The sequence below is a fragment of the Asterias amurensis genome, chromosome 18, assembly GCF_032118995.1.
Source record: "Asterias amurensis chromosome 18, ASM3211899v1".
NCBI classification, from domain to species: domain Eukaryota; kingdom Metazoa; phylum Echinodermata; class Asteroidea; order Forcipulatida; family Asteriidae; genus Asterias; species Asterias amurensis.
The window spans coordinates 2,834,790-2,855,879 of NC_092665.1; the positions used below are offsets into that span (position 1 = coordinate 2,834,790).

The 21,090-nt window shown below is 39.1% G+C and overlaps 1 protein-coding gene across 6 annotated transcripts; it reads right to left on the reverse strand.

The window, feature by feature from the left end:
* Positions 1-549: 549 nt before the first annotated feature.
* LOC139950611 (sulfotransferase 1B1-like) lies at positions 550-21,016 on the reverse strand. 6 transcript variants are annotated; one of them, XR_011787678.1, is made up of 7 exons: positions 7,695-8,189; positions 6,647-6,861; positions 6,122-6,248; positions 5,452-5,546; positions 3,733-3,892; positions 1,760-3,361; positions 1,019-1,142 (listed from the first exon to the last, which is right to left on the reverse strand). XR_011787678.1 is itself a non-coding variant. In XM_071949371.1 (7 exons), the coding sequence occupies exons 1-6, from the start codon at positions 7,846-7,848 to the stop codon at positions 3,231-3,233; spliced, it is 882 nt and encodes a 293-aa protein (XP_071805472.1). In that variant the 5' UTR covers positions 7,849-8,189; the 3' UTR covers positions 1,019-1,142; positions 3,201-3,230. The 6 variants fall into 6 exon arrangements, 5 of the variants coding, with proteins under 5 accessions (XP_071805475.1, XP_071805474.1, XP_071805473.1 ...); XM_071949371.1 differs by having other exon boundaries at positions 3,201-3,361; XM_071949374.1 differs by lacking the exons at positions 1,760-3,361; positions 3,733-3,892; positions 5,452-5,546; ... (1 more) ...; positions 6,647-6,861; positions 7,695-8,189 and adding exons at positions 9,634-9,793; positions 10,965-11,059; positions 12,147-12,270; positions 13,073-13,290; positions 19,645-21,016 and having other exon boundaries at positions 550-1,142.
* Positions 21,017-21,090: the final 74 nt, after the last annotated feature.

The following is a 21,090-nucleotide window of genomic DNA, read 5'->3' on the forward strand; positions in this document are numbered from 1 at the left end:
CAAGTCACCCGCACTCGTACCGACAACGGCCGATGCATGCGGATAGCGTACGGGGCGGGGGGGGGGGGGGGGGGGGTCGTGTCGTGCGATGTGGCACCGGTACACACATTTTACGTACAGTGTATAGGGGTGGGCTCTTACAGCGGCGGTCTTTATTCGGAGTAAATAATTGGACTGCCTTGAGCAAGGCTAGAACACAGTCAGTGACTGTCAGCTCTACCAATCCTTTGTATTAATACCTTAAAGTCACCTGGAAGTGGTATTATTTCAAAATAAAGCTTTTGTCACTAATATATGTGTTTTGATGAGTGGAATGTGAATAAACAGTTAACTAAGGTTTTAAAAAATCAGTTCTTATGTTAGGGCGCTGTTCGTGACGTCAATCGAGGCAGACTTTGCCTGTAATGCGTAGAGTAAACACAATTGCAAAGTACATGTACGGACCAAGTCGTGAGTTTGTACGTTTCAAAAAAAAAAAAAAATGAATGCAGAAAAACACTTTTTGAAATGTACCAACTCACGACTTGGAACGAACATGTACTTAGCACGTGTGTTTACTATACGCATTGCAGGCAAAGTCTGCCTCGATTGACGTCACAAAAGGGGTAGGCGGAGTCAGCCCCCAAACAACTTTATATATTTTTTAAACATATAAATCGTGACAAACAATTACTAAAAAAATTGTTTTATTGTTCGTAAGCATATACTCTTATGTTTGAAAGAAAAAAAAATTATATTTCCAGGTGACTTTAAACAGAAAAGTTTACAAAATAAATGTTATTTTGTATTAAATAATAAAAAAAAAACAATTCATAAAAGTTCATCATAGGAGGTCTTTGGGAGGGGTTAAATAATTCACAGTCAACAGTAAACATTAAATAAAATTCACCAAATTCGGAAGGTGAAAACAAGACACACAAAAAGTCACAAACAAATCAACAAAGATTAGTTATCAAATTTATGCCAAGGTATGATTTTTCTCTCAAATTAATGATGCAACATGAAGCACCAATGATGCCTTTAATTAATATCGTCACCCGTTGGAAAGTGAATTCCAGTTCCAGTAAGAGACTCCTCCACATATTTCTTCAATAAAGCGAAATCTTCATCAGAATACAGTCCTCTCCAAGAACTGATCTCGCCTAGAAATAAATCACAAGGATACACAGCATAAAGGGAACGTATACCTTTGGGTTTTGGGATCCGTTTGACCATAACCTACATCATGACCTGACTCTTCTTGCTCTGAGGACGGACCAGCCTAACCGACCTGACTGACCAACTGACCCACTAACCGATCAAACCCACTTACCAACACAACTGACCAAACAGACTGTATTTACCAACCCGACTCTACTGGCCAACCCGACTGAGTATATAACCCGATTGACCGAAACGACCGACTGACAACCCTAATGACCTATCCAACTGACAACCCGACTGTACTGATGACCAACCCGACTGACCAACCCGTCAACCCGACTGACCGATCCGAATGACCAACCCAACTGGTCAACCCGACTGACCAACCCAACTGACCAACCCGACTGACCAACCAAACTGACCAATCCGACTGGCCAACCCGACTGACCAACCCAAGTGACCGATCCGATTGAGATTGCAAGTCTGCAGTAATCCCCCTGGCACAGCTAGGACCGCGCCACGGTAACCTTAGATTATTACCATAATAGTGCCAGTCTCCAGAGCAATATTTCCATATTATTTTTAAATACTGTGATAGATTTGTGTTTAAACCAACCTTTGTCTTGTTGTAGGCTTGTTGTATTTTACCCATTCAACGCCATCTGACTGTTCTGCTTTCATCCGATCGAGAGACGAACCTTCACCCATTAATTGAGTTAAGTCTGCCCATACCGTATGCCAATGAACGAAAGCTCCGCGCCACACCCTTAACGCCTCAGCGGACTGCACGTATTCTTTATAAATTTGAGTTTTGAGTACTTGTGAGGAAAGGAATTTGATGAATTAAAATAACTACGTAATCAATAATGACTGGGTACTCCCATGGAGTTTATTGCTCCATGGTACTTCCATGGAGAGTCAGTGGTTACAATATAAAGGCTTATATTCTAGAAAACTGCTATAAAACACACACAAAATCATTTTAAACAACTCCCGGATTCAGCTGGTTCTGATTGGAAAGTGTGCACAGCCTTTCAATGTTTTCTCAACGAATTATAAAGCACAAGTTTGCACAAAACATGAACACAGCCAGTGAGTTTTGTCAGCTATATACATGTTATTTTTTATTTATTTCAAAAACAAATCACAAAAGTTTATCGTAGGTTTTTAGAAAAGAGTTAAATAATTCCCAGCCAAAGGTTTTCAGCACCATCCTGAGAAAAAGATTTTATCAAATTCGGAAGGTGAAAACAACACAAAAAGTAAACAATAACCACTAGGTATGATTTTTTTTTTTACAAATAGTTATTCTAATAAGGTGTGACTTTTCTCTCTTAAAGACACTGGACACTATTGGTAATTGTCAAAGATCGGTCTTCTCACTTAGTGTATCTAAACATGCATAAAATAACAAGCATGTACAAATTTGAGCTCAATTGGGCGTCGAAGTTGCGAGATAAGAATGAAGTAAAAAACAACCTTGTCACACGAAGTTGTGTGCTTTCAGATGCTTGATTTCGAGACCTCAAATTCTAAACTTGAGGTCTCGAAATCAAATTCATGGAAAATTACTTCTTTCTCGAAAACTACGTCACTTCAGAGGGAGCTGTTTCTCACATTGTTTGATACTATCAACATCTCCCCATTATTCGTAATCAAGAAAGGTTTTATGATGATAATTATTTTGAGTAATTACCAATAGTGTCCACTGCCTTTAAAGACACTGGACACCTTTTGTTATTGTCAAAGACCAATCTTTCCACTTTGTGCATCCCAACATCATAAAATTGTGCACAAAATAACAAACCTGTGAAAATTTGAACTCAATATTGGTCGTCGAAGTTGCGAGGTATAACAAATGGAAATAAAAACACCCTTGTTACACAAAGTTGGGTGCTTTCAGATGCTTGATTTCGGAACCTCAACATCTAATTCTGATGTCCCGAAATCAAATTCGTTGTAAATTACTGCTTTCTCAAAAAGTATTTCACAGGGAGCCGTTTCTCACAAAGTTGTATACTATCAACAGTATATAACAGATTATTTTGAGTAATTACCTAGTGTGTCCACTGCATTTCAATAATGCATCAATAATGCCTTTTAATATCGTCACCCGTTGGAAAGTGAATTCCAGTTCCAGCTAGAGACTCCTTCAAATATTTCTTCAATAAAGCGAAATCTTCATCAGAATACAGCCCTCTCCCAAAACGTATCTCACCTAAAAACAAATCACAAGGACACCGCATTATTAAATAGAACGTATACCTTATTTTCAACCTTTGACCCTGACCTACCTGACCTGACTGACCTAAGTAAAAGACAACTTGACCTGATCGACCCAATCGATTGGACTGACCAACCCGACTGACCAAGTAAACTGACCCTGAGTAACTCGTCCTAACTTAGGATTGCATGGTTGGGACTCGTCCCAAGTCCTAAGATTAGTCTTAAGTTAGGAAGAGTTTTGTGAAATCGACGGCGATGCAATCTAAAAACTACCACTGATGGACGACGGTGACTTCAAACCCTCAGTACTTGTCTCAAGAGAAATACTGTTAGTAAATATTGTGATATTGTGTTAAAACCAACCTTTGTGTACAGGCTTGGTGTATTTAATCCATTCAACACCATCTTCCTGGTCCGCTCTCATCCGTTCGAGCGAGGAGCCTTCATCCAACTGCCGAAGTTTGTCTGGCGACAGAGGGCGCCCTAAAAAGTCCCCAATAATTCTGGTTGTTTGTTCGAAATCCTAGACAAAAAGGTGCCATGTAAAAAATGGAAGTCAATAAAACTGTTATGACAATAATGTATTGAGGGGAATGTGCAAGCGTCGGTTTTGTTGTTTGAATATCTTTGAATATAACTGTCACTACCTCCACAGGACTTATCGCGAATACTTGGTCGTGCGCTGTAGGCATGCTGGTCTAGCCTTTAATCAAGGCGCACGCGGCGGCGGCACCCCTATATATCACGCTCGAAAAAGAACAAAAACAGCGCAAGCTTGACATCTGGGGGTGCCGCGTGCGCCTTGACTAAAGGCTAATGCTGGTCTAGCTATAGCGCCTATAGTCTGATCCCTGGGTAGACCAGCATGCACCTCATTCAACAGTTAGCGCTTGCGCAATGGCTATTCGCGTAGAAATCATGATCTTTTCGTGACCTCTGAGGGGGATGAGAATCACAGCCCTACAATAAGTTAATTGGATAAACGTGCAGTGACGTGAGTATTCTAGATTTGTTATGATTGGTCAACGGTGACGTTTGGCAGCTGAGCTTTCGATCGTCTGCATACAGAATGTAGGTGAAAGGTGAAGAAGGATCATTGACATATTATGCGTTATTCACGAGCCAAGAAATGTGACGTCAGATGTTCAGGCTAGGTTCGGGAAGAGCCTGCACATTTGACGTCACACTTCGAGGGTCGTGAACGTCAGAGAGTGGCCTCTACTTAGGTCAATCTTCGTCAATACACCTTTCAATACATATCCACATTGATTTAATATGCAAACGATGACAAGAGACTGTGCAAGTCTCGCGAGAAATTGAACTTCCGGGACCATTGTGGTCCCAACCTAATGGAGTTTTACGTTGGGGAGATTTTGTTCTGCCAATAATTTTAGTTTAACATAAGTTATGACTCTAAAAAGTGAATATATTCTTGGGAATGTAAAAATAAGTAATTAAAAACAGAAAAGTAAAATCAATTCAACAAATTAATGAAGAAAACTAAAGAAAAAAACTTGACCTCCAGTTTCCGGTTTACTCTAAACAATTAAGAATATTACCCAATTGACGTTCCCATTATCGCTGAACCTATGTGATGATCGCACCAATTGGACGTGATTCACAAACGGGGTGTATTAGAAAAACCATCCAGGTCGATGTCGAACAGCGATCCTCGTCCCGATAAATGTATAATTTTTACGTTAATTTAAACAAAACAATTATTATGTACACGAATTAAAATAATAATTATACAAAGAGTACGTTAAAAATAATAATCTTTAAGAATTTGTTAACAAATAACAATTTCAATACAATTTGGTTTTGTACAAAAATATACTTTTTTTCGAATTAAGTTCTCGTTTTCGCTACGTGCGAGACTTGCACAGTCTAGTGCAGCTGGCAAATAACTCAGACCGATAACGCTTACGTCACTGCACATTGTAAACAATCAAATTATTGTAACCAATGAAACCACATGTCCTGAAAAGCAAGTCTTTATCATTTGCGGATATGATAAAGACAGAGTACCAGTCACAAGGTTGGGGGTATTTTTTCAGAAGGGGGGGGGGCGGGGATACCCACCGTCTTCAGTTCCTCGTATTTGATCACAAGAGTGTTTTTCTCTTCCCTTCGAGCCCACATCAACTTGGTGTGCTCAGCCCAACTCCCAAACATACCTGTAAAAGACAAAACCAAAACAATTATCGAACTACAAAAAAAATGTTATAGGTTTTCGCGGTAAATTTCGGCAAACGAGAAGCCAATTAAACTACTAAACCACTCTATTTTGCCAAAAATTGAATGCTGCTTAAATTGGACATTCAATTTCGTTTTGAGCCTGTCACTAGTAAATGTTGTGTCATTCGATTTAACAAAATAAACATCAAATTTAACATTCAACCAAACAATATTCAAATTCACAGGGGCTTTTCTATAGTCCAACCAGTTTTAAATGTTATGATAGTTGAACACATTGATGTAGGAATTCGAATGCAAAAAAAAGGAAATAATAATGCACGAATTCTGAATTTTAAACACAGGATAATAAGGTTTGGCAAAATCGCTTTAATTCGAACGCATGGAAATTAAATTGGCTGTAATTTTTTAAGTTTTACCGAAATTGACCGAGAAAACCCATAGGCCTAGCTAGACTGATCAAGAGTATTGCACACCACGCAAAAATTCGTCTGAACCTGGGGTATTTGGACGACTTTTGTTTGGGTTAGAGCGAAGAAACAGTTGTAGAGCTTACATTTGCCGTCAGACATAAACTTGACAAACTTGGAGAAATCTTGCACGTCGATCGGATTTATACTTTTCTTTCCAAACTCGAACGAAGATGCGACGACGTCTAAGACATTCCGCATACAGTAGATTATCTGGAGAGAAAGTGGAATAAGTACAAGAAACTTAAAGACACTGAAAACCTTTGGTAATTGTCAAAGAACAGTCCTCTCACTTGGTGTATCTCAAAATTTGCATTAAAAAACTGTGAATTTGTGAACTCAATTGGTCGTCGAAGTTGTGAGAGAATCTGGAAGATAAACACAGTTGTCGCACAAATTGTGTGCTTTCAGATTGCTTTAAACTAACTAAGGTATCACAATAAATTCAAATGTTGAGTAAGAATTTTTTTTCCATCAAAAAGCTACGTCACTTCAAGAGCCGTTCTCACAATGTTTTACACCAACAGCTCTCCATTGCTCTTTAATAATTGTTGTTTTTGTTATGCTAACAATAATTTTAAGTATTTTGTAACCAACGTCAAAGAGTGTACCTTAACACCCTCCGTCTCCAAGATGGATTTTGGGAAGAGCGTGAGTGGTAGATGGGTAACGATCACCCGTGGTCTGTTTGTCCTCAGTTGTTGAAGCTCTTTGTAAAATGGCTTGGCATTGTCGGGTATTGTGATCTCCATAACAGCCATGTCGACTATGGAAGTCAAGGGATAGTCCATAATGATCTCTACGATTCGCAGTAGCCAGTGGGTTCCTACGTAAATACATAATTCCAAGTTTACCTGTGAAAACTTTCACAAAACCAATCTTTTTAAAGGCACTGGACACTAATGGTAACAACTCGAAATAATTCTTAGCATGTAAACTAACTTGGTAACGAGCAACGGAGAGCTGTTGATAGTATAAAACATTGTGAGAAACGGCTCCCTCTGAAGTAATGTAGTTTTCGAGAAAGAAGTAATTTTCCACTAAAATATTTGAATTTGGTTTCGAGACCGTAGAATTAGATATTGGTCCCGAAATCAAGCATCTTAAAGCACACAACTTTTGCGACAAGGGTGTGTTTTTCTTCCATAACTTATCCCGCAACTTCGACGACAAATTGAGTTCAAATTTTCACAGGTTTGTTATTGTATGCACATGTTGAGATACACCAAGTGAGAAGACTGGTCTTTGACAATTACCTAAGGTGTCCAGTGCCTTTAACACAGGGTGTAAAATAGAACTAAAATTTCTGCAAAAAAAAAAACCCAATCACATTGGTGTTCTTTTAAAGCCGTAAGGTAGTAATTTTGATTCTCTCTTCCGTGTTACTAGACTTGTGGACAAGTCGTTAAATCGGTCCCACGCGGTGAGATAGTCGAGTTGTGGCGGTGCTCTAGCGAAATCACTGCTCTCGTGGGAACTGCTGACTCCCCGATTTCTACTCCTCACACAACTCGACTATCTCACCGCGTGGGATCGATTTAAACGACTTGTCCACAAGTCTACCGTGTTACTGATGTGACAATTTTATCCCCGGTGTCAATTTTAACACCCCAGTTTATGCAGTGTATTTCTGAAATCTAGAAATGACTTTATATTTACCGCTTCTTGGAAATGTATTGATGATGATGTCATTTGGACGAGCCTGGAACCTCTCGATGTCATTCCAGCTGTTCATCGGGACGAATCTTTTGTCAAAAGGAATACCTTTATGAAGGTACAATACCTCATCGGAATGAGGAGTGGGACCAGCCATTTTAGATTTCAAACTTGTAGGTCTTTTCCCAAATACTGCAAATCCAGAATGTAGATCTAATATCGTTTGTCAGCGGGTCGGGAAAGATAACCACGCCGGGAAAAACTGTACTTTATACTTGACACAATGCACAATGTTATCTGATATCCACTTGTACGCTAAGAAAACGTTTACAAATTAACAATACCACAAATCTACATGTTGTTTTTGATAATTTATATGTATACATACACGAGAGTCCAAAATACCATCCGGCCTAATTATCGAAGAAGTTCAAAAACGACAATTTCATTACTGAACCAGGTTGTTTTGCCGGATTACTTTACAAAACAGAGGTCAGTGCAGAATTGAACATTCCTATCCAGCCTAATTATAAAAGGTCAAAGACCGATTTCACAATTTTAAATGCTTTAAAGGGAAAGTACACGTTTGGTAGTTACTCAAAACAAACAAAAACTGACTTGGTAACGAGCATTGGAGAGCTGTTGATAGTATAAAACATTGTGGGAAAAGACTCCCTCTGAAGTAACGTAGTTTTTGAGAAAGAGATAATTTCCCTCTAAAATAATAAAAGACACTTAGCTAGAAGTCTTTTATTTTTGTATGAAAGCACACAAACTCGTCCAACAAGGGTATTTTTTTCTTTCATCATTTTCTCGCAACTTCGATGACCAATTAAGCTCAAATGTTCACAGGCTTGTTATTTTTATCTTATGATGGGATACACCAAGTGAGGACACTGGTCTTTAACAATTAGAAAACGTGTACATTCCCTTTAATAGCAGAGATGTCACAACACACATCAGTATTATGGCATATACTGAGGAAACGGCCAATCACACTGAACTTTTGTATACAATGTTTTTAAGTTTTCTATGGCACTGTTTTGTAAAGAAAAAGAGGAAATCAGGTGGTCAGTGAAAAGTTGCCTGACTGATAATGAATCTTGGTGCTTTGTGAAAGCAGCCGAGCTCCTCACTTGGTGTGTCCAACATTAGGCACCATGAAACCTGCTGTGAACATTTTGGCTCAATTCAATGTTGTCATAAATTGAAAGTAATGACAACAAAACCAGACTTGTTGCCGACCGCACTGACCAACCCGACTGACCGACCCGACTGATGACTGACCTGACTAACCAACCCGACTGACCGAACCGACTAACCAACTGACTGAACCCCCCCCCCCCCGACTGACCGACCCGAATGACCGACCCGACTGACCGACCCGAATGACCGACCCGACTGACCAACTGACTGAACACCCCCAACTGACCGACCCGACTGTATACTGACCTACCCGACTGACCGACCCAACCGACCTGACAAGCCGAACTGACCAACACGAGTATTAATTTTTTTTTTTACCCATACACCGATGTGTGTTATATAGCACTGTACTCAGTACTTCCCCCGAGTCCTGTGAAAAAAATTCACAGGCATATTACAGGACTCGGGGAAGTACTGAGTATTCAGTGCTTTAAAACAAACATCGGTGTATGGGTAAAAAAACAAAATTAACATTCTTTATTCCCCGACGCAAATTTAACATCGATTATGACCAACATGAATTGCACAAATCAATAATTATTTAGCGACTTAAATTATTCTATTCATTGTAAAACAGCTGTTAGCTAGGTGTGAATCGAACCCACAACCAAAATGTATTGCAAGTCCTGCAGCTATTAAAGTATAAAACATAACCACTTGACCACGGTGACCTCAGATTATTACCCTCATTGCCAGTCTCCAGAGAAACGTGACATATATTTTGTGTTACACCAACCTTTATCTACAATCTTGCCGTGTTTTACCAATTCAACGCCATCTGTCTGTTCCGTTTTCATCCGATCAATAGACGAACCTTCACCCAACTGCCGAAGTTTGTCTGGCGACAGAGGGCGCCCTAAAAAGTCCCCAATAACTCTGGCTGTTTGTTCGAAATCCTACACAAAGAGAAAGTCGAGCTGCAATTATACATTACCAGGTGACTCATACTGGATCATCAATCTGTCTTCGCAGTGTAAACATGTGGGGGAATGTGCAAGCGTTAGTCTTGTTGATTAAATATCTAATTGAATATGTTGTTCATATCTAATTGAACTAATGGAGGCACGATCCTCTAGTGGTCTACACGCCTCTCTTAATATCTATGCATGACGTCATAATTCTTACCCAAAATGAGGCTATGGGCGCACGTCCCAAATCACTTGCAGTGGCTGTGCCCGTCGCCTCGTTTTGGGTTAGCATTGTGACGTATCTCATGCATTTAAATATTAAGAAAGGCGTATCGGTGACCTGATTTCTACCTCCATGGCTAGAGCGAGTTCGAGTGCGCACACTGACCAGCAACGCACATGCGCAGTGACACACTCACTCGAACGACTCGTTTGGAAGCCTAGGGCCTTTCTCAAACCACGGCTTGGGCTCCGGCTCAGGCTTAGGCTCCGCGCGCTGTGTACGCAGCTCGGCCTTTAACATGCATTTTCAGCGCGTATTGCTGATTGTACCAGCCACAAATACCAATGCGCAAGCGCAAACTGTTGAATGAGGTGCATTGTGGGATATATATGAATCAAATTTGTAATCAGCTAGACCACAATGCACCTAATTCCAAGCTTTACGCGCGCGCCCCAGTATTTGCGAAAAGGTCTATAGACCTTTTCGCAAATACCGGGGCGCGCGCGTAAAGCTTGGAATTAGGTGCATTGTGGTCTAGCTGGTAGCAAAATTTGATGCGTATCTATCCCACAATGCACCTCATTCAACAGTCTGCGCTTGCGCATTGGTATTTGCGATAAGGTCTATGCACATGACGTCATTTTTCAGTAGGGCGCCCTCACCTAGAGGTCAAAAGGAGGTTGTTCATTGGCCAATCCTGTGCGCCGCGCGTACAAATCTGTGCGTTTCGATTATTTCGTCACCGTTTTTCCACTAAGATGGCCGCTGGATGACGTCATTGCATAAGGTCTATAGTGTCGCTGGTTCCTCTCTACACTTTACACATGTATTAATGTAAGCATGGAACAATCTATTGGGACCAGTGAAGAAACCATGGTCATGGGGCTGGTTCCAAAATAATGGTCGACCACAGAAGTCAACCATATTGTCACTCACCGTCTTCAGTTCCTCGAATTTGATCACAAGTGTGTTTTTCTCTTCTCTTCGCGCCCACATCAACTTGATATGCTCAGCCCAACCCCCATACATACCTTTAAAGACAACCAAAATAATAAGCGAACTACAAATGTTAGTAGGGCCTACTAGACTAATCATCAAAAGAAAATTATAAATTAAATGCATTAAAAATATAAAAAAATGTTTCGAAAATATAAATTAATGCATTGAAAAAAGAAAATAAATGCATCAAAAATAATAAGCAGCTGCACTGAAAATATAAATGCATGCACTAGCCCAAATGAATAAATGCAGAAGCAAAAAATCTTACTAAAAATCGACTGCGCATCCTCCTGCCTTTGTGAATCGGGGTCATTGAACTAAACAAGGCCTGTATTCGATATTGTACTAAGGCCTGCAATCCAAACCTGGTTTCGTAAAATTACTAAGAATAAAACTAACTGCTCTGGGGTAGATTTAACAAAGAGTTAGGACTAGTCTTATCTCGAGTTAGGACCAGTTACTAGTCCTAACTTAGGACTATCCATGCAATTTGTATATCTCCTAGGACTAGTCCTTAGTCCGAACTCTTTGTGAAATCGACCACTGGAAAACAAAATTAGCTGCATTGGACATAAAAATGGCATGAAAAATATAATTAACCGTACTCAAAACAAAAATGAAAATGGTACTATTGGGCTTTCGTAGTTCTGGGTGGTTTTTATTTTTATTTTTATTTTATTTTTTTAGACCAGCTTTATTTTAGTTTCTCGCAATTCTGGGGACGTAATACAGGTTTTTTTTAAACAATCTGATTGTATCCGAATGATTCATTTATTTATTTACCCTTTTTCCGAGGCAATCGGTTCAAACAGAGAAAAATATACAAAAATACTACATAGAACGAGCCTGCGGATAACCAAAAAGCGAAAAGAAAAGAAAAAAACCACAATCTAAGGGCGATCCAGACAAAAACAACCTACAAAAGCACATACAAGTGCAACAAAAACACGTCATAAAAAGTTTAAAATAACATAGAAAATACCAATCACAATGAATGAAATCTATAGACAAAACATTAAAATACAATATTCAAGAATATTGCACAAATCCGCAAAAATTAGCCTAATTGGGCGAGTTTTGTTTGGGTTAGAGCATGGAGGAAGATACAGTAGTGCTTACATTTGCCGTCAGAAAGAAAATTGGTGCGCATGGAGTTATCTTGCAAGTTGACAGGAAATAGTTTCATCGCAAACTTGATTGAAGACGCGACGACGTCAAAGAAATTCCGCATACAGTAGATTATCTATAGAGAGAAAAATATGGAAACAATTTCAGTTTAAGGGAATGTTTATCGCTCGGTAATCGGTCTTAAAATTAGCCTCATGGCAATAAAAAAACAAAACAAGTACGTTAAAGGAAGTGGACACTATTGGTAATTGTCAAAGACTAGCCTTCACAGTTGGTGTATCTCAACAAATGCATAAAATAGCAAACCTGTGAAAATTTGAGCTCAATCGGTCATCGAACTTGCGAGATAATAATGAAAGAAAAAAACACCCTTGTCAGACGAAGGTGTGTACGTTTTATAGATGGTTGATTTCGAGACCTCAAGTTCTAAATCTGAGGTCTCGAAATCAAATTCGTGGAAAATTACTTCTCTCTCGGAAACTATGGTACTTGCACTATAGTACAGTGCGTGGCCGAGCGGTTAAAAGCACCGAATTCAAACTCTGGTGTTTCTGATCAGCAGAGTGTGGGTTAGAATCCCCAGCCGTGACACTTGTGTCCTTAAGCAAGACTTTTAACAATTGTTTTGTCCTTCGGGTGGGACGTAAAGCCGTTGGTCCCATGTGTTGTGTAACGCATGTAAAAGAACCCAGTGCACTTTTCGAAAAGAGAAGGGGTTCACCCCGGTGTTCCTAGCTGTGGCTGCTTTATGCGCCGTAGTACCTTGTAAACCCTTATACGGTGCTAATAATTGGGTCTCAAAATTCATCACTGCAATTACCTATCTTTCTGAAAGTTTGTATTACTCAGCGCCTTGAGTACCTTGTTTGGTAGGATACGTGCGCTGTATAAGACTTCGATATTATTATTAGTAGTACCTTAACACCCTCAGTCTCCAAGATTGATTTTGGGAAGAGCGTGAGTGGCAAATGTGTGGCGATAATCCGCGATCTGTCTGTCCTCAGTTGTTGAAGCTCTTGGATGAATGGCTTGGCACTGTTCTGTAGTGCGACTTCCATAATACCCATGTCGACTGTGGGGGTCAAGGCGGGATGGTCCAAAATGATCTCTACGATTCGCCAAAGCCAGTGGGTTCCTAAGGGAATACACAATTCCAAGTATAAACTGTGAAAACTTTAAAGACACTTGACACTATATTGGTAATTGTCAAAGACCAGTCTTCTCACTTGGTGTGTCTCAACATATGCATACAATAACAAACTTGTTCAATTGGTAGTCGAAGTTGCGAGATAAAAATGAAAGAAAAAACACCCTTGTCACACGATTAGTTGTCTGCGTTTAGATAGTTGATTTCGAGACCTCAAGCTCTAAATCCGAGGTCTCGAAATCAAATTCGTGGAAAATTACTTCTTTCTCGAAAACTGTGTCACTTTAGAGGGAGCCGTTTCTCACAATGTTTTATACTGTCGACCCCATTACTCGTCACCGTGTAAGGTTTTATGCTAATAATTATTTTGAGTAATTACCAATAGTGTCCACTGCCTTTAACCCAACCAATTGTTTTTGTTAACATCATGAGTGTCAAATAAAACTAAAATTTCTGCAACAACAATCACATTGGTGTTCTTTTAAACCGTAAGGTATTAATTTGATTCTCTCTTCCGTGTCAAAATATGTGACAATTTTATCCGTGTTCTCAATATTTAACACCCTAGGATATGCAGTGTATTTCTGAAGTAATTATAGAAATATTAACCACTTCTTGGAAATGTATTGATGATGATGTTATTTGGACGAGCCTGGAACCTCTCGATGTCATTCCAGCTATTCATCAAGACGAATCTTTTGTCAAAAGGAATACCTTTGTGAAGGTACAATACCTCATCGGAATGAGGAGTGGGACCGGCCATTTTGGATTTCAAAATTTAGGTCTTTTTCTTAATACTGCAAATACTTTTTCTTAATACTGCTAATGTAGATCTAATATCGTTTGTCGGCGGATCGGTTTAAAGAAAACCACGCCGGGGAAAAACTGTACTTTATACTTAAGACAATACAGCATTTATCTGATTTCCACTTTAAGATAAAAACAATTTAAAAATACCTAACTGGCTAAGATCGAAAATTTCATTACTGATTAAACCACAAAACTGTTTTGTCGGATGATGTAAAAACAACTATCCAGCATCTTTTTAAATGGTTAAAGACCAAACATCCGATTTCACAGAGAATCATCAGTTTTGACCTTATCAATGTATTATTAACTGCTAGGCAAAAATAGTCACAATACGAATCAGTACGGGATACACTATAGCGATAATAAATCTTAGTGCTTCGTGAACTCGGCCCAGATCTTCACTCAGTGTATCAAACATTACGCCACAAAATAACAAATCTGTGAATATTTTGGCTCACTTTTATCAAAGTATAAACTGTGAAAACTTTAAAGACACTGGACACTATTGGTAATTTTCAAAGACTAGTTTGTCTCACTTGGTGTGTCTCAACATATGCAGAAAATAACAAACCTGTGAAAATTTTAGCTCAATTGGTAGTCGAAGTTGCGAGATAAAAATGAAAGGAAAAACACCCTTGTCACATGAAGTTGTGTGCTTTCAGATGGTTGATTTCGAGAACTAAAAATTCTAAATCTGAGGTCTCGGAATCAAATTCGTTGAAAATTACTTCTTTCTCGAAAACTGTGTCACTTCAGAGGGAGCCGTTTCTCACACTGTTTCATACTGTCAACCTCTCCCCATTATCTCGTCACCGTGTAAGGTTTTATGCTAATAATTATTTTGAGTAATTACCAATAGTGTCCACTGCCTTTAACCCAACCAACTGTTTTTGTTAACATTATGAGTGTCAAATAAAACTAAAATTTTTCTGCAACATGGTACTCTGTTAAACCGCAAGGTAGTAATTTTGATTCTCTTTTCCGTGTAGCTGATGTTACAATTTTATCCGTGTTGTAAATTTTAACACACCAGTTAATGCAGTGTATTTCTGAAATCTAGAAATGGCTTTATATTTACCGCTTCTTGGATATGTATTGATGATGATGTCATTTGGACGAGCCTGGAAACTCTCGATGTCATTCCAGCTGTTCATCGGGACGAATCTTTTGTCAAAAGGAATACCTTTATGAAGGTACATTTCCTCGGCCATTTGGATTTCAAATTAGTATGTCTTTTTCCTAATACTGCAAACCCAGAATGTAGATCTAATATTGTTTGTCAGCGGGTCGGGAATGAAAACCACGATGAGGAAAACCCCGGTACTTTGTACTTGTTACAATACTGCATTTATCTGATATCCAATTTACCGCTAAGAGTTGATCTAAAACTGGAGCAAAATAATATCTAGTCACCAAACCGCGTTAAGTGGGTCCAACGGTCAATGTTTTTAAAGGATTTGTTATAGAGAAGCAAAGTTTCAACAGGTGGCCATATAAGTACAACCACAGGCCTGCTTTGATCACGACGAGACTGCCCCTTTAAACCACTGCAAGCCTAATAATATAAGTTATCACACAAGCGCGAGTGGAATACGGAAAAATATAGCGCTTCTGCGTCCCATATCCAACGAGGCCGAAGCATAGATATAAAATAGAACAACTAGATCGGCCGCGCGTACATACGCGGGTTCTGGCATGGGGGCTGCCATTGCCTATCTCCCTTGTACATTTTCTGTGCGTTGCCGTCAGCACGTGACTTTGTGCCGTCAGCACGTGACATTTAGCGCGTCAAAGGCCTATCTCCTGTGTTCATTTTCGCGCGTTACCTTTCGAACGTGAAATTTTTACCGCGTCCATGGCGAACCAAAACTTGTTCTACACAGGCAATGGCGCGTATGTACGCGCGGCCGATCTAGTTATTATAATTCTATATCTATGGGCCGAAGGCCGAGTTGGATATGGGACGCAGACGCGCTATATTTTCCGTATTTCCACGAGCGCGCGTGTGATAACGTATTTATCTTCAAGCAAACTTGGCGCGTGACATAGAACACACAATACCTCTTATCTTCAAGTACGCGCTAATCATCCAATCAGATTGGCAGAATGGAGTGGTGATAAAAACCTATATTGCACGGCTAATATCACTACCATGCGTCTTGTGTGTTCTATGTCACGCGCCAAGTTTGCTTGAAGATAAATACGTTATCACACGCGCGCTCGTGGAAATACGGAAAATATAGCGCGTCTGCGTCCCATATCCAACTCGGCCTTCGGCCTCGTTGGATATGGGACGCAGAAGCGCTATATTTTTCCGTATTCCACTCGCGCTTGTGTGATAACTTATAAAATCTTTGTTGTTTTCTTTGATGGTTTATATATACACAAGAGTTCAGAGCCGAGTCCAAAATACTATCCGGCCTTATTATCGAATACCTGACTGGTCAAGATCAACAATTTCATTACTCAATAAAGCTATTGGACACTTTCGGTACAGAAAAAAAGTTCACAGATTTACAAATAATTTACAGGGTTTACAGAAGGTAATGGTGACAGACCTCCCATGAAATATTATTCCATGAAATGCTTTACTTTTTGAGAAAACATTAAAACAATATCAATTCTCGATAGCGAGAATTACGGAGTTATTTTAAGCACAATGTCATGACGCGGCGAAACGTGCGGAAACAAGAGTGTGTTTTCCCGTTATTTTCTCCCGACTCCGATGACCGATTGAGCCTAAATTTTCACAGGTTTGTTATTTTATATATAAGTTGTGATACACGAAGTGTGGGACTTGGACAATACTGTTTACCGAAAGTGTCCAATGGCTTTAAACTACAAATCTGTTTTGTCGGATGATTTTTTTTTAAAACAGAGATCAGTGCAGAGTTATCCAGCCTAATTTTAAATTGTCAAGGACCAAAAGGCTGCTAAGAAAAGATGTCACGATAAAAAGAAAACAAAGTACTTTATGGATTGTTAATGCTAATTTAACAGCTTGGTCAATATCCTGGGCCAATGATGAACTGTTTCACTCTAGAAAGAATATTCATCTGAATAATTAAATGGGCCTTAAATATTTTCTATTTATGAAAATAAAATATTTGTTACAAAAACAATAATTTAAAAAGTATCCAAACAATCGCAAATTATTGGTCCCAATAAGTTATTGTACGGGCGAACCAATGAGGTAAACAGCAAGCAAAATTACAATGCTACAAAATAGTAAGGTTTTAGCTCAAATTTTCACAGGCTTATTATGTTATGCTTATGTTGGCATTCGTGTACCTTCCCTTTAATTGCAAATTATTTAATTATTTAGTTCAAAACTCTTTGAATATATACAATGATTACTAGTTAGACAGGGGCTGTCATCTCCCACCGGTGATGTGTGTACATACTGTTGCTAATTTTTTGAACGTCTCTCATACGTTTATCGGTTTATTCCTTTTGTGCAGATGTCACAGTTCAGTGACCACTGCCAATCGCCTGCTGGCATCTTAGGAATTTTGTTTTAGGGTGTGGCAAGACCATTGTCTTGACGCAGGTACCTGGGTGCCTGTATTTCTATAAGTCATTTCTGCTTCTCGTTCCGTTTGGTAAATTTCCGTAGTCAACTCCAGTTAGTTTTCATTGCCGATTTCGTAAGTAGTATTTCTTCATTTATTTCAACTTAATAATGTAGTACTGGTTATTGTACTTCCTTTCTATTTCGATGACTTGGGCAATTTCGGAGTAATTTTCTGGTCCAAAAGCTGTTCTGTATTTCTTCAGGATCTAAAATAGATCCGATAGTATAATTTTGGTACGCAAAGGTTTTACGGTGCCACAACACGGTGACAGGGGCTGTTAAAGGCAGTGGACACTATTGGAATTGGTCAAAGACTAGCCTTCACAGTTAGTGTATCTCAACATATGCATAAAATAGCAAACCTGTGAAAATTTGAGCACAATCGGTCATCGAACTTGCGAGATAATAATGAAAGAAAAAAACACCCATGTCACACGAAGTTGTGTGCGTTTAGATGGTTGATTTCGAGACCTCAAGTTCTAAACTTGAGGTCTCGAAATCAAATTCGTGGAAAATTACTTCTTTCTCAAAAACTATGGCACTTCAGAGGGAGCCGTTTCTCACAATGTTTTATACCATCAACCTCTCCCCATTACTCGTCACCAAGAAAGGTTTTATGCTAATAATTATTTTGAGTAATTACCAATAGTGTCCACTGCCTTTAAGGTTATACAAAAGTCTAAAAACTGTCATCTAGAGATGTGTAAAACCTGACCTCTGCCAAACGATACAAATAAAATTAGGCCATATATAATATAAAAATGAGATTGCACCCAAACGCATAAAATTCACACACTAGAAAACAATAAAACGAAAGCAAATTCAGTATTTCTGAAACCTAGAAATTTTAGATGGCTTGCAATACGCGTCATCGACCGCCATCTTTCATGTCCGAGAAAAAGTGCACGCGTGTACTCGCTGCGCGTGACTCTCGTCCACCTTTCACATGTAAAATGCATACAAGATGGCGGTCGATGACGCGTATGATTGCAACCCATCTGTATAATGACCGTATATTTACCACTTCTTGGGAATGTATTGATGATGATGTCATTTGGACGAGCCTGGAACCTCTCGATTTCATTCCAGCTGTTCAATGGGACGAATCTTTCGTCAAAAGGAATACCTTTATGAAGGTACAATACCTCATCGGAATGAGGAGCGGGACCGGGCATTTTGGATTTCAAAATTTAGGTCTTTTTCTCAATACTGCAAATCCAGAATGTAGATCTAATATCGTTTGTCAGCGGATCGGTAAAAAGAAAACCACGCCGTGGAAAAACTGTACTTTATACTTAAGACAATACAGCTTTTATCTGATTTCCACTTTAAGATAAGAAAATGTTTAACACTTGAGCAAAACATAGATGTAAAGTGGGACCAATGTTCAATGTTTTTTAAGGATTTATTAAAGAGAAGCAACGATTAAACGGGTGGACATGAAAATGTTTCTAAGTACAGACAAGACTGTCCCTTTAAACCACTGCAAGCCTAATAATACCTCAAGTCTACATGTTGTTTTCTTTGATGGTTTATATATACACCTTAATTCAGTGCCAAGTCCAAAATACTATCCGGCCTAATTATTGAAGAGGTTAAAAATACCGAACTGGCCAAGATCGAAAATTTTATAACTGATTAAACCACAAAGCTGTTTTGTCGGATGATATAAAAAAATTAACTATCCAGCCTCTTTTTAAATGGTTAAAGACCAAGCATCCGATTTCACAAAGATTAGTTTTGACCTTATCAATAAATTATTAACTGCCAGGCAAAAATAGTCACAATACGAATCAGCACGGGGTACACTACAGCGATAATAAATCTTAGTGCTTCGTGAACTTGGCCCAGATCTTCACTCAGTGTATCAACCATTACGCACAAAATAACAAATCTGTGAATATTTTGGCTCACTTTCATCAAAAAGTGGCAAGAAATTTTCGTCGGTGAAAAATTACCTCTTTGGTGGGGTGTCGTGGCCGAACGCATAAGAGCACCGAACTCAAGCTCTGGTGTTTCTCTTCAGCATAGTGTGGGTTCGAATCCCGGTCGTGACACTTGTGTCCCTGAACAAGACACTTTACTATAATTGCTTCTCTCCATCGAGGGGTAGAGGGTACCTGTGAAGGCAGAGTTGGTTCTTGTGGTTGGCTTAGGTAAGGGCGCTACATATTTGGCGGCACAGGCTGTATACTCCCCACGGAGCTGAGATGGTTTAAGGAATGAAATGGCCCAGTAATCAGGGGTATAATGTTGGAAGCGCTTTGAGACATGGTGTATAAAGCGCTATATAAAAACAGAATATTATTAAATTATTATTATTTTAAAACTACTTCAAAGAGGGTCGTTTGTGATAAAGTTAAAATACCAACACCCTCTCCAGTGCTCTTCAACAAATGTTTTTATATTGATTCTTCACGCTTGACGAATAGTTGCCAAACTATGCATTAAAACATAAACTCAACAATAACCCCATAACAAACAAAAACGCAGCCAAACCAACTAAATATGGCCAAAACATGTGGGAAAAAGACTCCACAAATTTTTATTTTTGTCGTTATAAATAACCCAAACCTTCTTATAAAAACATTGTTTAAAATTCATTAGTCATATTGGCGATATATAAATGCAGTATAACGCATGCATGTAACCCGTGACATCATATTTTACACAAGAGCCACAGAGCCTGGACTTTCTGCAGGCACAATGTGTACACAACCCAATTGAAGATAACACAAATTCTTATAAAGATGACACTGTCTATTTCTCTGTTGTTCTCCCTCAACCAATAGAAGAAATATTGGCTTAAAACATGAACACTGTCTGTGACTATTTATTTCAGCTCTACCAATCTTGTTTATAACACACCTCTTGCTTATTCTGTATTCTGGTTGGCTGAAACACGGTCACGTGGGATGAACTAATATAGGCTCGTGATCGCGCGCGCGTGTTTTGCGGGAATAGTACCAGAGCGGGCACTAGTCTTTGCAAATAGTGCCCGCGGTAACAGCGCCCTCCCTTGACTTGAACCGTGAACAAACCACAAAATTCCTTTTTCTGTTCTTGTTTGACATTTTAAGACCGAGCTGTGGTATAAAACACATATTGACTGGCATAATTCGGTAACTAGTGTACGTCTATTCCCCCTCGGGCCTGTGAGTGACCAGAAGAGACCTTCGGCCTCGGGAAATAGGTCGCTCACTTCTGGTCACTCAAAGTCCCTCGTGGGAATAGACGTACTATACTAGTTACCTCATTGCCAGTCAATATGTGTATAATAATACCTCTCACATAGACAAGTTCATAAAATGTTTTTGAAAGGAGTTAAATAACTCCAAAGAAAACAGTTTACAGCAAACACAAAAAACAACCAACATGAGAATAATTTAATCAAATTCGGAAAT